Genomic DNA, 14,065 nt, shown 5'->3' on the forward strand with positions numbered 1-14,065 from the left:
TGCTATGTAAAATCCATGTTGCATTTTCCTTTAGATAAATTTTCTTGCATCCTTGATTATGTGCTGCAGACTTCAATTAGATAAGGGGGAATTGCTGTGAGTGACTGTCAGTCTTTTGTACTATCTCTTCTGACCAGAAAGTTACCAATCTCTCTCCATGCATAACTTTAATTTTTCTTACTTCAAATCATGTCTGCTGAGGTGCAGAGTGTCAGGAATTCCCTTCTCAAAGCTGTGATCACTCCATGGGGTTCAACTGTGATAAGGTTGGTCCAGAAACCCCTTTTGGTCATACACTGCCCCAACATAAAGACTGTTCATGCTAGCAGTTCTTGAAACTTCTGAAATTTCAACCTTGATTCAGAATCTCTTTTGGCACACCTGACAGGATACACAGCCTACCTTGTGATGGTTGTAAAATAAAAATGTGAATGCACTACATAAAAGCAAGGCTGAAAGTGGGAGTCGGTGAAATACAATCAGGCATCAAGTAGGCTAATTGTCCATTGACAAAAGACATTCTGTTTCCTGTTTCTGGGAACTGAGATCCAATTAAACTGCATGAAGTTGGTGAGTCTCCTACCCTTTGGGTTGGCAGTTAGATGTCATCAGAGATGTGAAAATCTGATGGCATCCTGACTGTCAGAATGGTGCTGGACTCCATCAGTTGACCTGTTGCTGCTGCTGGCCAGTGCCTATCTCACTGTTGGACCATGGCTGCCATGCTGAGCCTTCAGCTTCTTGGAGCAGCTGTGAAGTGAGCAACAAAGATTTTTTTTCTCCTCTCACACAGGAGAAGCTGATTTAACACAGGACCAGGAGGCACAGGGCCCACTTGCTGCAGTTGGGCCAGTGTGTGTGTTCCCATGCTCAAATCCTCTCTGCCAGCTGGACCTCAGGTTTGGATGGCCTGCAGCAAGAGGTTTGGGGGAGGAAAGCCAGCAATGTCCTACAGCAGCATTATTACCCAGATTACCAACCTCAGGCACTCACACAGGATAAATAGGGACAACTGGGAATACAGTCAACCCACATTCCCTGTTACTTTAAAAGCAGGAACCAAGGGCCAGGCATCACCATAAAGCATTTCTGCTTCTCACAGTTCATGTGATGGCAACCAGGAATATTGAGCTGGGAATGGTACAGATTGACATGGCAGCTGTAGCCAGAATGGCTCCTCCCAGGAGTTTGGGCACCTAAATCAGCCAAAAGAGATGGGCAAATGTAGCTATCCAGCCCACACATAACAGATGGAGAGACACTCTCATGTACCATGAAGCTTTTAGGTACTTTTATACCAGTCTAAACGTCAAGCTAAAATTTTCAATTGTAGCAGAGGGAAGAGTATATCAATGAAATATGTCTTGAAAAAGTTGTGCCTGCTTGGGGAGTCCAAAAAAGAAAATATAAGAACTCATCTATTCGTATTTCTCTTCTTCATCACATTCTGAAGGTGATGATAGCCAGTTGTTAAAATGCTACCTTCAAACACTTCAAAATAAACTCTGGCAATACAGTATTTTCTGAAGACCTTTAGGTCTTCTTTGAAATTCATTACTAAAATCATCTTGTTTAGATTATATTATGAATGCTAACTGAATTTTACATTGAGCCACACTTCAGAAGATCTGGAAGATGTAATAGCTTGATAAAAATGTAAATATTGATACAGTTCATTATTTTTTCTCAAACAGCCAAAGCTTCTAGAAAAAACATGTGAAACAAGATAGTATTTTTAAATTGCTTGTTCAAAGCTGAGCTAATCAGTGTTGACTAACAGCCCAAGCTTGAAAATGTGAATGTCTGTCATATCTCGTCAATATGTTAGTGTTAGAACTTGCCATCTTTAATTTGTGAAATTGCTCCACCAGAAAGGGAGGAATTAATATGATTTCTGCTATTTTCTTATCCTTTCCTTTGTCTCTGGTATTCCTAAAATGAGTAACACTCAAGTTTCTGGTTCTGGGGAGTTTTGGTTGGTTGGTTGTGTTTTTGTAAACATGAAAGATATTCTTTTCTTTTAGCAATTTGACAAAGTAAATTTTTGGCCATAATACTCAGGAGTTGTGTTTCTAAAGATTTGTTTCCTACTGATTTGTAGAGGGAGGAGGACATAGGCTCTATTTAGATGTGTGCAAGCAAGACTGAAGAACATTCTGTCCAGAAAGGAAATTATAAAATGCACCTGCTTTTCTACTTTTTAAAGTTTTTTTCTCCTTTGTTCATAATTTTAGCTAGGTTTTTCATGTTAACAAACTTCTTTTCCTCACAGAAGGGTAGGTTTCAAATAAAAGTACAGAAATCTAAAATGGTGACAGGCTTCTGCTTTGGTACAAACTTTCTTTGTTTATTTTGGCTGCTGTGTGCTTTGGTATCATTTCTGCATTGCTTGGGTTTACAAAATTGGGATAACCAGCTTTCCACAAATAAAATTATACATACTGTTTCATGCTGGGCGTCTGGTACACTTACTTTGTCATGACTTCTGATTTTTTTATCATTAATGAATGTACAAATATGCTTGGGTCATATGAAGAGGGACATGACACAGTATTTTCCTTGTGTTGAAAACTGTTTGTCAAGTGGTTGATGTCAAGCTCTGGGAATTCTAGGCTACCTTCTGAAAGTTTATGTAATGGTTTGATTAATGTTGAAGTTAATACAATTTGTTGAAATAATTTAAGCTGTACAAATAGCTTTTTAATTATACCAAGCGATTGAGAAAATAAAATTTGTACAGGTACTGTTTTACTTAGTTGTTATTCTCTCCTTCATTCTTTGAAAAATGTTTGTTTAAAAATATCTGTGCTTGTTCTTGCTCTTATCTATTTCTCTGTGGAATGAAGACAGCAAGAAGTGTGAAGTGAAAAATAATGTATTTACTAACCAGAAAAAAAAATTGCTTTTTTTCCCAGTAAAACTTTTTTTTTTGCGCATACAAAACTTCTGTAACGTATTCTTGTGTAATGGTTGTAAACACTCTTTTATTTTTAAGGTTATTCTTGTGCAAGTTAATCCAGGGGAAGCATTTACAATAAGAAGAGAAGATGGACAGTTTCAGTGCATTACAGGTAAAGTTGATAAATTTATTTTCATATTTTCTGAGTCTGAGTCAGGATTAATAAAAGGCAATTTGTGGTGAAAGTAAAAGAAGGACAGAATTTATTTTAAATACAAGAGCTGTTTAAAGACCTAAAAGATTATGTGCTAAGGATCATTGGGATTTAGCTTTTACTACCATAAACCAAATACTTTTTCATATGTTATATTAGATGAAATTAAATTTCGTGGGGAGGAAAAGGGAGGAGCATTTTCAGATTGCGAAGCAAGCTCGGAAAGGCTGTTGTAGCAACTTTTGACTAAGCTCATTTATATCACAGACTTCAAATTAAAAGCTTAAACTGTTAATATGGCTTGAATTTAGGTTTTTTTTATTCTTTGCTATCATGTGGATGTTGTTTCCCTATCAGTTATCCCACCCAGTTTCTCATTATCTCTAGGAGCCAAATGGCATTATTTCTGAGTTCTAGCAAGTGCAGTTTCAAAATACAAATGTTTCATCTAACCATAGCATCCGCTTATGCAATGGTCAGTTTGGATGTTGTTTTCTATTCTGAATGACCAGAACTACCAGTTTAGTGTATCCAGAAGGTACTGTGAGAAATGAGCAATCAGCTATTGCTGCTGCACAGAGCACCATTTTACTGTCACGTAAGAGGGTATCCACAGATTCAGCTATGGGGTCACATTTTTCCTTGTCATCATCTGGGCCAGTGAATCCTACCTGGATTTCCCCACCCCCCGGATGTTGGCCCAGCTCCAACAGATACTGTTCTGGGAATTTGAGGCAAACATTTTCCAGCTCCTTTCCCTCTTCTCTCCAGTCTGAAAAGAGCTGAAAGGTCTGCTTTCCAGTGTCATAGGCAGGTCCTTTGGCTACAAAACAACTGATTCTAAGAAGGCCTTAGATTAAGTTTATACTGGCAGTTCTTAAAGTTTACATGTCTGTTAGCACCATATTTCAAGATTTTGTGCTGGTTGCATGGTATTCTTGCATCCTTTGATCCACCAATGGATCAGTGTTGCAGCTCTCCATTCTATACAGCTTACTTGAAAACTGGTATGTAATAATTACTTGACAGTACTGAGAGAGATAAAATTAGTTTTGTATTGCAATTCAAGTCAAAGAACAGATAAGATATATTTTGCTTCTATTGCATAAAATACTGGGAGAAGTAGCATGTATTACATGTTTGGTTTTAATTTTTGATTTACCAAATGGTTTTATTGGTGGAGAATGAATTGATACTTTCCTGGCACGATTATCTTCAAAGCAGGAATTGTTTAATGAACTACAAAAATACTAACATCATATCCTTACAGATATGCTTCTAACCTTCCATGGTACAGCTTTTATCCCTGCCTGGTGCCTCTTACTTTTGGAGCAGGCAGCTTGCTATTGCTATTGATTCAGCTGTGGATTTCTTCATCTTTTATATGTGAAAGTGAGCATGAGCAAGTTACTAGATGATTGTTTCTGGGACTCACTAAGTGTAAGCTGAGGTACAGTCTTTACAACTTCTTGAAAAATGGCACTGCAAACTGGAAAACTACATCTCAAATCAGTACCACAGCTTTTGCAAACCTCCTGTTACATCGATATTCTTCTTGTCTTTCCCCCTTCCTGAAGATGAAATTGTGGATTATAGTTGGTAGTAAAATAGGGGGCATAAAGTTATTTTTCATGTGTGTAAATTCAGTAATATTCATACAGAACCTGAGTTGTACTTGATCTTTTGAATACTGCTTTTCTGGTCAATTCTTGCCACTTGTGAGACATATCTGTGGTTTTGAGTGCTGTACCAATGGATCTTTCTACCTTTTGGGTTGTTTGGTCTATCTTCCTTAAAGAAGAAATTCCCTTAGTAATTGATGCTGTTTCTTTTTCATTATATGTATTGCAGCTCATGAGGAGTGTCTGCTCTGTGGTTATTTCTGTGCAGAGATTTGTATAAAACAAACTATTTTAGATAGTGTAAACTATAGAGAGTAATTTTGTGTTGGTCCTTCCTTTTTTGTTCTGCCACAACTTCTCAGACATAGTTTGCCCTTGACTTGTCTACAAAATGGATTATCAGTCTGCAAAATGGGTTACAGCTGCAGGAGTCTAGTGCATTGTCTTGAAAGTAAGAAAGAAAGCAAGCTCACATCAGTTCCTTGATTTTTTTCTTTACTGTATGCACTCAATTGTTAAGTGAAATCATAGTTATAGATGTGGAAATACATAATGAGAATGCTTTGGATAAATGTACAAAGATGTTTTTATTTAAAAAGCAAGCATGAAGATGGCTCTGACTTAAAAGTCTCCTAAATTCTCTGACTTAAAAGTCTCTGCAAAGAACACATATGCAGTTTTTTCAGTGATGTATGATATAAAAAATTGAAATTATGTAAATATAGTACTAAAATGAAAGAGTGGAAGTTGAGAAGTAACGAGCTGCTTGTGGATCCCAGATAACAGTGCAGGTAGTCAGATAGATTCGTTTGATTTGGTAAGTCATGCTTCCTTGGATAATTCTAAATCTCTCTTGGGCTTTATTGCTGGTCAATTCACCTTGATACTATACTATCTGCTGAAGTCAATGTGGATTGTTAATAAATCTAACCATAATGTTAATTGTGGTTTTTTGCATCAAATATTTGCCTGTTGGAGACATTCAGATGCACTGTCAATCTTCATGCTGCTCTTGTCATCTATTCTATTTTTAAAGAGAACTGTCCTTGCTTTGGCAAAACTGTACATAGGGTAAAATTTCTCAACCTAAAAATGATGAGAGTTAGCATCTCTTCAGGAGAAAGGAAAGGAATAAAGTGGCTGTTTAGAGCTGTCCTTGAGTAAATGAAGTAATGAAAACTTAAAGCACTAATTAATGGAGAAGCACGCAATGTGTTTTCTGTGAACTACGCTTCTGAAGAAAATGCTGCATTTGCATGCGGGTCTTTGTACTGACTTGCCACATGTCTGCTCTCACAGGTGGTCTGTAAAGCTTTGACTGGTTTGGAACCACATTAAGTGAGAAGCAGCTTCTTACTATAGTCCTCTTCCATGGCAGTGGAATACTGAGTGAATAATATTGAGTGAAAAGACTCTTAAGAATAACTCCTGGTTTGAAATCGCCTAAGTATGGCAGGAGAGCAGTGATGGTTAAGGGAGACTCTTGATCTTTAGTGAATTCCATTGCTTTATTCTGGTGATCTTTTAATGAATTAAAATAACATTTATTTTATTCTTTATTTCTGTAGAATAAGAAGCATGGTTACTTTGTATTTCTGTAGTTACGAGTCTTGGATCATAGTTGGGTTTCTGTTGTCTGTATTTTGACTTAAATACTGTTTTGATTGAGCACTTCTGTGTGCCAATGACCATATTTTTCAGATATTATAAAATATTTTCTTTGCCTGCCTAGTGATTTGTCTGATAGTGACAACTTGTGCTCCCCCTCGATGCAGCTTCAATTTAAACCATTTGTCAGTCCCTAACTTTACAAAAATACCATGCATTCCTTACTAGGTAGATAGGAACATCTGTCTGTGTAACCATGTGTTAGACCAAAATGTTTCTTTTCAAAAGAGGTCTTTTAAATATATGAAAATTTTCTCATATCCTACAAAAATTTTCTCATATACTAGAAATTTCTCATATACTGGACTTCTGTGGAAACTTTCCTTAAGCCAAAATTTTCTTCTGTTAATATGAAGTAATCAGTTATATTACAGTGATTCAGAAAACCAGGTTTGAAATGTATGAATGGGCTCTCTTTGTAGAAGTGAATTACTGCAGATCACTCATTCATGAATTCTTCCTATTGCAGAATAAATGAATGAAGATGACTCATCTCGAGGACATTTTGTAACAGTCCCAAGTTACCGCTAAAGGCTATTAAATGTTACTTGACACAATAAGAGAGACCATGTTCTATATGTCTCTGCAAAGGAAAATTGCCATTTTCATAATAGAATAAGAAGACTTATGTAAATTAGAATGAGTCATAAATACTTCATGCTTTGAAATTAAATGAAGTATTGGTGTTAAGGTTAGGCTCTGGAATGAAAGTTAAGCAAGCTTAACCTGATTTTTTCTCTTTGAAATAAGAAATAAGATTCTTCTGAAAAGTGTTTTCAAGGAATTAAAGAGGAAAAGAAGATACATCAGTTCTGAGACTACAGCAGTGAAACACAAACTTCAGTTCGTTCTAAGATCAGCTTGAGCTTTGCAAAACCAAACCTGTCCATTACCCAAAAAATTTTGAGAATAAAACTCATACAGAATCACAGAATGGTTTGGGTTGGAAGAGACCTTCAATGGTCATCTATTTCCAACTCCTCTGCCATGGGGAGGGACACCTTCCACTAGACCAAGTTGCTGAGAGCCCCATCCTGTCTGGCCTGGAGCACTTCCAGAGATGGGGCATCCACAATTCTCTGAGCAACTCCTGACCATGCCTCACCACCCTCATGAAAATTTCTTTCTTATATCCAATCTAAGCCTCCTCTCTTTCAGTTTAAAGTGCTGCCTCTTGATCTGTAACAATACACCCTGATAAAACGTCTTTCTCCATCTGCTTTATAAACCCCTTTATATAATCAAAGGCTGCAATAAGGTATGCCCAGCATTTTCTCTTCTTGAGGCTGAACAAGCCCAACTCTCAGCCTGTCTTCACTGGAGAAATGCTCCAACCTTTTGACCATTTTTTTGGCTCTCCTCTGGACCCTCTTCAAGTCCATGTCTGTCTTGTGCTGAGGAGCCCAGGACTCGAGGTAGGAGGAGAATCCCCTCCCTCATCCTGCTGGACACAGTGCCTGTGATGCAGCCCAAGATAGAGTTGGCTGTCTGGGCTGTGAGTGCACATTGCCAGCTTGTGCCTAGTTTTTCATCCACCAGTATCCCCAAGTTTTCTGCAGGGCAGCTTTTAATCTACTTTCTACTCTTTTCTGCTGTCAGGCTTGGTGTGGTTTTGATTGTTTGCAGATACTGTTACAGCAGCCAGACTGAGCATCTTAAAAATCTGAAAGTAACTGCTATTTAAGTACATTTGAAGCAAAGCCCCCTACATTTATCTTGTTCAAATATCATCTTGTCCTTTGGTGTTGAGTTTTATTTTAATATTGGAAGTTGTTAAAGACCTGTCATAAATTCTGTATGAGTTGCCACAGACCCCTAAGAATGGGACTTTGTTAGTTGCTAATGGTCATTGGGAGATGCTTCCCTCACAAGACCACCATAGCTTACTATCAAATCCTAAACCACTGTGGTAAGCGGAGGAAGTGTGTGCTGTCATTCTCTGGTGATTTTATAATGCAAAAATACCTGGCACTACAGCAGTGGTCACATTTATAGACTTAAAGGGTGACATCACCTCTAGAAATGCCATATCTTGTTTGTGAAATTACTCAGTATCCACGTTCACACTGGGTAAAGTTTAGGAATAAAAGAACATTTATTTAAATACACAGCTCTAGTAATGGAACAAACTAGCAAAAGCAGTAAAACACTATTAACAAGAGTTCTTTCCTAGAGCACATCTAGTCTTCTAGGTAGCTTAATAGCCTGAGTAATGGACCCCTTACAAGTAAACTCAGGTGTGTATTACAGAGATCTAGTGCATTGGTTTTCCTGCTTCTATTAAGAACAGCTTACTGAAGCCAGCCAGAGAAGCTGCTCTGGGTGCTCTTTTTCTTTCTGTAGCCTGAGAAGAAACTGATTTTTCATCCTTGTTTCCATTTATGTGTTTCTCATTTCTAAATACTGAAATGCTGCATGAAAACATGTGTAAGTTTATTTGCTTTCCTTTTCATCTTTAATGATGATTTGCAGCTTTTCTCCACAGTAGCCTTCTGAAAATAGATCTAAGTATTTATGAATCAGTTAATTAAAAAAAAAAAAATCTAAAAAACCCCTCAAAACAACCTCACCCTAAATGGTAAATTATTTCAGTTGTCATCTCCATTCCTTCTATGTAGAAGACTAAAGATATTATGTAAGACTGAAACTGGATATGGATACTTAGATTAACTTCCTTTTCTACATATTAATTTTAGGATCTCCACTGGAAATATTTAGAGGACCTTTATAAAAGGCATTGAGGGAAGCTAAGACAAATCAACTGAAAATATGGGGTCAGAGCAAGCTACAGTGATTTGCAGCTAATTAATTATTGGTTAAGGATGTCTGTGCAGAGGGTCGGAGCTGAGTCTGTAGGAGTACTAACTCTAAAGCACCTCTTTTTGGGAATGACCTTCAATATACACAATTTTTTTTAAAATTAAAGTTTTTCTATTTCTAGATATCTGCACTCAAACTAAAAATAATATTAGTATTGGCCAACTATGTGGGAGTATGACTGCAGAGGATACATAATTCCATTTTGTATTGAAACAAGATGATGAGGGAAAGTGGTCACAAAGCGTGGTTGGAGCAGCTTGATTTGGAGCTGTCTCATTCCAAAATAATTTTAAGTAGGAGCTGTCTTTTTATAGCTTAGATTGATAAACAGGGTGCATGAATGCCCTTGCAAATATTGTTGAAGACTTAACCATTCTACCTTTTGCTGGTAGGTTAGCCTAAAAATTGGATTGAAATATGGCAAATACCCTTCTATGGCAATGTTCTTCACTTGGGGCTCACTAAATGTAGCGGTGTTTGCAGGGGTCCCAGGACAAGGGAAGAGATGAAAATTTTGACTTCATGTTTCAGAAGGGTGATTTATTATTTTATTATATATATTATATTAAAAGAACATTATATATTAAAACTACACTAAAGAATAGAAGAAATTATTTCATCAGAAGGCTAGCAAGGAAAGGGAATGGAATGATAATAAAATCTTGTGACTGCTCACAGCCTTGACACAGGTGGCTGTCATTGGTCATCAAGTAAAAATAATTTCACATGCTGGGTAAACAATTCTCCAAATCACATTCTAAAGCAGCAAAACATGGAGAAGCTGAAGCTTCTCAGGAGAAGAGATCCTAACGAAAGGATTTTTCATAAAATATGTCTGTGACACCCTTCTGGTGAGGTAAAGAAATGATGTATCTAAGCCCTCACTGCAGCACATGTGGAATGCTCATGCGTTGGCTTTGACACGTAGCATAAGTTCAGTTCATAAGTCAAGTACTATTGGCAGGTAAAACTTGCCTGTAAGCCCTGCTGCTGTAGCTCTTCTAGAACAAGTGCTGAGTTAAAGCTGGGGTCATACACATCTCCTTGGGTCTGTAGGCCCTCTTGCAGCAGGGCAGAGGCAGTCTTCTAGAGTCACGACCATCTTTCAAATTTGTTGTGCTACCTTAATGAAAATTTCAAAGTAGTGCAAAACAAGGTCGTTCTCTGGACAAGAATAAAACACAGCAATCCAGAATTCTCTCCTTTGGATTGGCCCCTGTCTGCTCTGAGAGTGACCATGAGAATTAACCTCGTAACAGAGCTCCCTCAGCCTTCTCTGGGAACTGCCTGACCTTGTCCTCCATTAATTCTGATGACTGACCAGGTCTTTGTGGTCCCAGTCTCATTGAGCCATTAAAGAAGCAGGCAGGGATGACACAAGAAGCTGTTATTGGAAAAACTTACTTTATCATGCTGCTTTTCTGCCAGAGCAGCTCACATTACTGTTATGCCTACTTTGTTAGTGTTATAAATACTAGACTTCTAAAACATTCTATTCCCAGAACAAATTGAATTTGGTAAAAGTTTGATTGAAAAGCAAACTAGACTTGTTTTATCCTCTTCTGCAGTAGCAAATTAAAGAAAAAAAGGGAATGCATTAATTCATATCTCTCAGATGTTGACTGTAGTGCGTCTTAGGAAAAACAGTTTTCCGCCATTCATTTCTGTTTAAAATGTGTTAAAGAGAGTCAATATCTTTATATGGACAAAACATGCCTAATATTTATTGCCTTGGTTATTTCTCTTTCTTCTAATAGATATTTTTAAACTTTTGTTCTATCTTATTTCATTCATGATATGTAAGATCATAAAATTCTATATTCATTGTAAAGTGTTCAGTCAGGTTGTTCTTTTCCTTTGTTTGATTTTTCCGGTATATTCAGATCAATTAATCTTCCCTTGTATCTTCTTTAATCTTCTCCTTTATTCCTTTTTTTGACTCCACTGCAAACTCAGCCTGACTGTAGGAAGGTTCTGGAGACATTTTGTTTGAAATCTCAGTGCTTCAGCTGCATAGTGAAGTCATCTAATTTTAGGTGTCTAAATGTGTGTTTCTATATGTGGCCTTGGATCTGAGCTCCCATTGAAACTAGTGAAGATTTAGTCACTAGGTATAGTGCACTCAGTGCTTTTCAGCTGACATCAGTTTGCACTCAATAGCTCTCCAGGCTCCACTGTCTGTACCAAGTAGGTCTCCACTTGCTATAACGGGAGTTTGAAGTCCTAACTTGCACAGAGACATATAATTTTAGATACCTAAATGAGATGTCTCCATTTTGTAACTAAAGCTTGGCTATTATAAGCTGAAATAAATAAGGCTACATCCTGAAAGTGCCTCATTTAGGTGTGTTGATTCACAGTTGTACCCTCAGTGAATGTCTTTGTCCTCAAGCACCTGAACTCTTTGAACTCATCCATTTCCATGAGCATCTCACATCACATTTTACAAGGATGGTACTGGTTCTTGGAGGTGCATGTTGGGAATGAATTTACAGCCCTACGTTGCAGCTGGAGAATGCCCCTAAAACTTGGTTTCCATTACTCTAGTCAGACATGTCTAGCCCCAAGGCTGTGAAGTATTAACTCAAGCTGCTGAGATACAGGTGCTGTTATTGCCTCAGTGTGGAATCTGTTGGATGAGCCTTGTATGAAGCATGCTAGGCTTGACAGGTTTGTGTCTGGCAATATTAGAATATTCCCAGGGCACTGCAATCAGTTAATCTGATTTCTTCTCTGACTATGCTGTTGATGGGAAAGAAATAGCCCTATATTACTTGCTTTATGAGGGGGAAACTGGTAGGATCTGTTCTTGTAAGAGTAAGTAGATGTAGTTAGTAGTTTTCTCTGAGTAGAAAGTTTGTCTAATGTAAGCAGTTTGAATTAAATTAAAAAAACTAGAGCTGTGGGCATTTTACTTGGTATTTTCACTTAATGTACAAACATTTAGCATAACTTAAACTGATAGCTTAAACTTTATCTTAATTGGATGCAATCTGATTAACTAAAATAATAAAGATTCATGAAAATTGCTAATATTAAAGAGTGGAAGAAGTTCCTTAATTTCATTATCTGATTATTTAAAAACAAATAGGGCTTTTATTTTGTAGAAACTCAAACAGTGTTTATAAATGGACTTTGTGCTGGGTTTCATGAAAATGGAAAGGCTAGAACTTTGTGCATAAAGGACTTTTGCTGGATCCTCTTTCGCAACTATGTGCAGTACGAATACAGGCTGGTGTGTCATCTGTTGGAAAATGCTGTGCATTGTTAGATGAGACCTCAGGAGAGTTCCTTATAGTCCCACCCTGTGCAATTCAAGTTGTATTGCTGAATTCTTGAAGTATAGTTGTAGCTGTTAAACTATTCAAACTTCTATCACAGAATTACTATTAGTAAGAAATAGCTTTGAATTGACTTTGGTTTACTCTTGCCCACTTGTAGTCATGGCTGCCTTATTTTGTGCCACTGCCACTGTCAGGCCCTTGGTAGTTGTGAAGGGTTGCAGACACACTAGGAAGGAACAGAGGCTTCATAGTTGTGGAGCAGCTCTCATGGCCATTGTTTTTCCAGAATTCCTCAAAACAAAGCCAGTTCCTCATACATGCCCAGACCCACACCCATGACAACAAGCTGGCATTGCTCTGCCTCGGTGCCTTCTCTGATGCCAAGTTGTTGGGTAGCCAGGAAGTTAGTCTCCCTTTCTTTCATTTTCACCTGTGCAAGGCTAATGTGTTGTATGTTCTTGCAAGAATGTAATATCTAACTAAATGTTGCAACTTTGAATCCAGGGATTTTTAACTCTGTTCTTGGTTTTGCTTTTTTGTTTTGTTTTGTAGTAAGAGATGAATCAGCAGCACATGGCTTGATAGATGTCGCTGTGCATGTGTTATTAACAGTAAATTAATAGCTGTCTTTTTTTGACTGTCTGTGAAATGGCTGAGGTTTTGTCAGCTTGCATGACTTACATGATCATGTCACTCTTCTTCAACTTGATTTAAAATTATGGTAATGTAAGTTCCCCTTCTTCCTTTTGCAGACATGCAGCAATCTGTTTTACATCTAAAGCAGTTTATTATCCAAATGAGGGAAAGGAAGAAGAGACAGAAGATAACCAAGGTCATTACATATAGGCTAGCTGTGCACAAATATAAACAGCTCCTGTGTAATGTGAGTTAAAGACTGGTTACAAGTAAGTTCAGCCACTTAAAGCCATTAAGAAACAGTGTAATCATAAGAGGTTTCAAAGTTGGAACAGCCAAATTCACTGGAAGTGAATACAGCTATCCACACTGCTGTTCTTGTTTTTTATGCCAGAGAGAAGCTCTTTCTCACACTACAGAGGGCTTTCTAGTTGTCCTAGGAAAATCAGTTGTCTAGGGCAGGTGCTCTAGGACATCATTCAAAGAGCTTGAGATTTTTTCAAGTGACTGTATAGCATCCAGTAAGTGGTAGATGGGTCTCAGGTTAATGGTACTGGAGCTTCTAGAGAAGCTTATGACACCTTCCTTGCCTTTTGATTAATCAGCTGTTCAGTGAGGATATGGTTTATCTCCTTTGCTCGTTCTCCATTTGTTTTTCCAGTAGACCATTCCTCAATGGTTCCACTTACCCTTTTGCTTTGATGCTCTATATAGGGGCCATTTTCATAAATACTATGTATAATGTGTTTCCCTTGAATGGTCTTTACAGTTCAGAGGTTGGATGCATGTGCCTTTGAAGGCAGCTGAAGAAAGAGCTGCAGTAAGAACTATAAATGCAAAACCAGTAGTAAATATTATTGCTCATTAATTCTTAAAAGGAGTTAATATACAGAGAGTGGTCAGCCTTTCTTTTCTTCTCTAT

At 37.6% G+C, this 14,065-nt stretch overlaps 1 protein-coding gene across 3 annotated transcripts in view; it reads left to right on the forward strand.

Moving 5' to 3' along the window:
- Positions 1 to 14,065, forward strand: part of FNDC3A (fibronectin type III domain containing 3A) — a 112,140-nt gene that overhangs the window by 34,064 nt on the left and 64,011 nt on the right. For all 3 annotated transcript variants that reach the window (XM_064714873.1, XM_064714865.1, XM_064714881.1), the window contains one exon: positions 2,996 to 3,071. In XM_064714873.1, the coding sequence (XP_064570943.1) occupies positions 2,996 to 3,071 (76 nt within the window). The remainder of the gene's footprint in view (positions 1 to 2,995; positions 3,072 to 14,065) is intronic.

The sequence above is a fragment of the Zonotrichia leucophrys genome, chromosome 1 (genome assembly GCF_028769735.1).
Source record: "Zonotrichia leucophrys gambelii isolate GWCS_2022_RI chromosome 1, RI_Zleu_2.0, whole genome shotgun sequence".
NCBI classification, from domain to species: Eukaryota; Metazoa; Chordata; class Aves; order Passeriformes; family Passerellidae; genus Zonotrichia; species Zonotrichia leucophrys.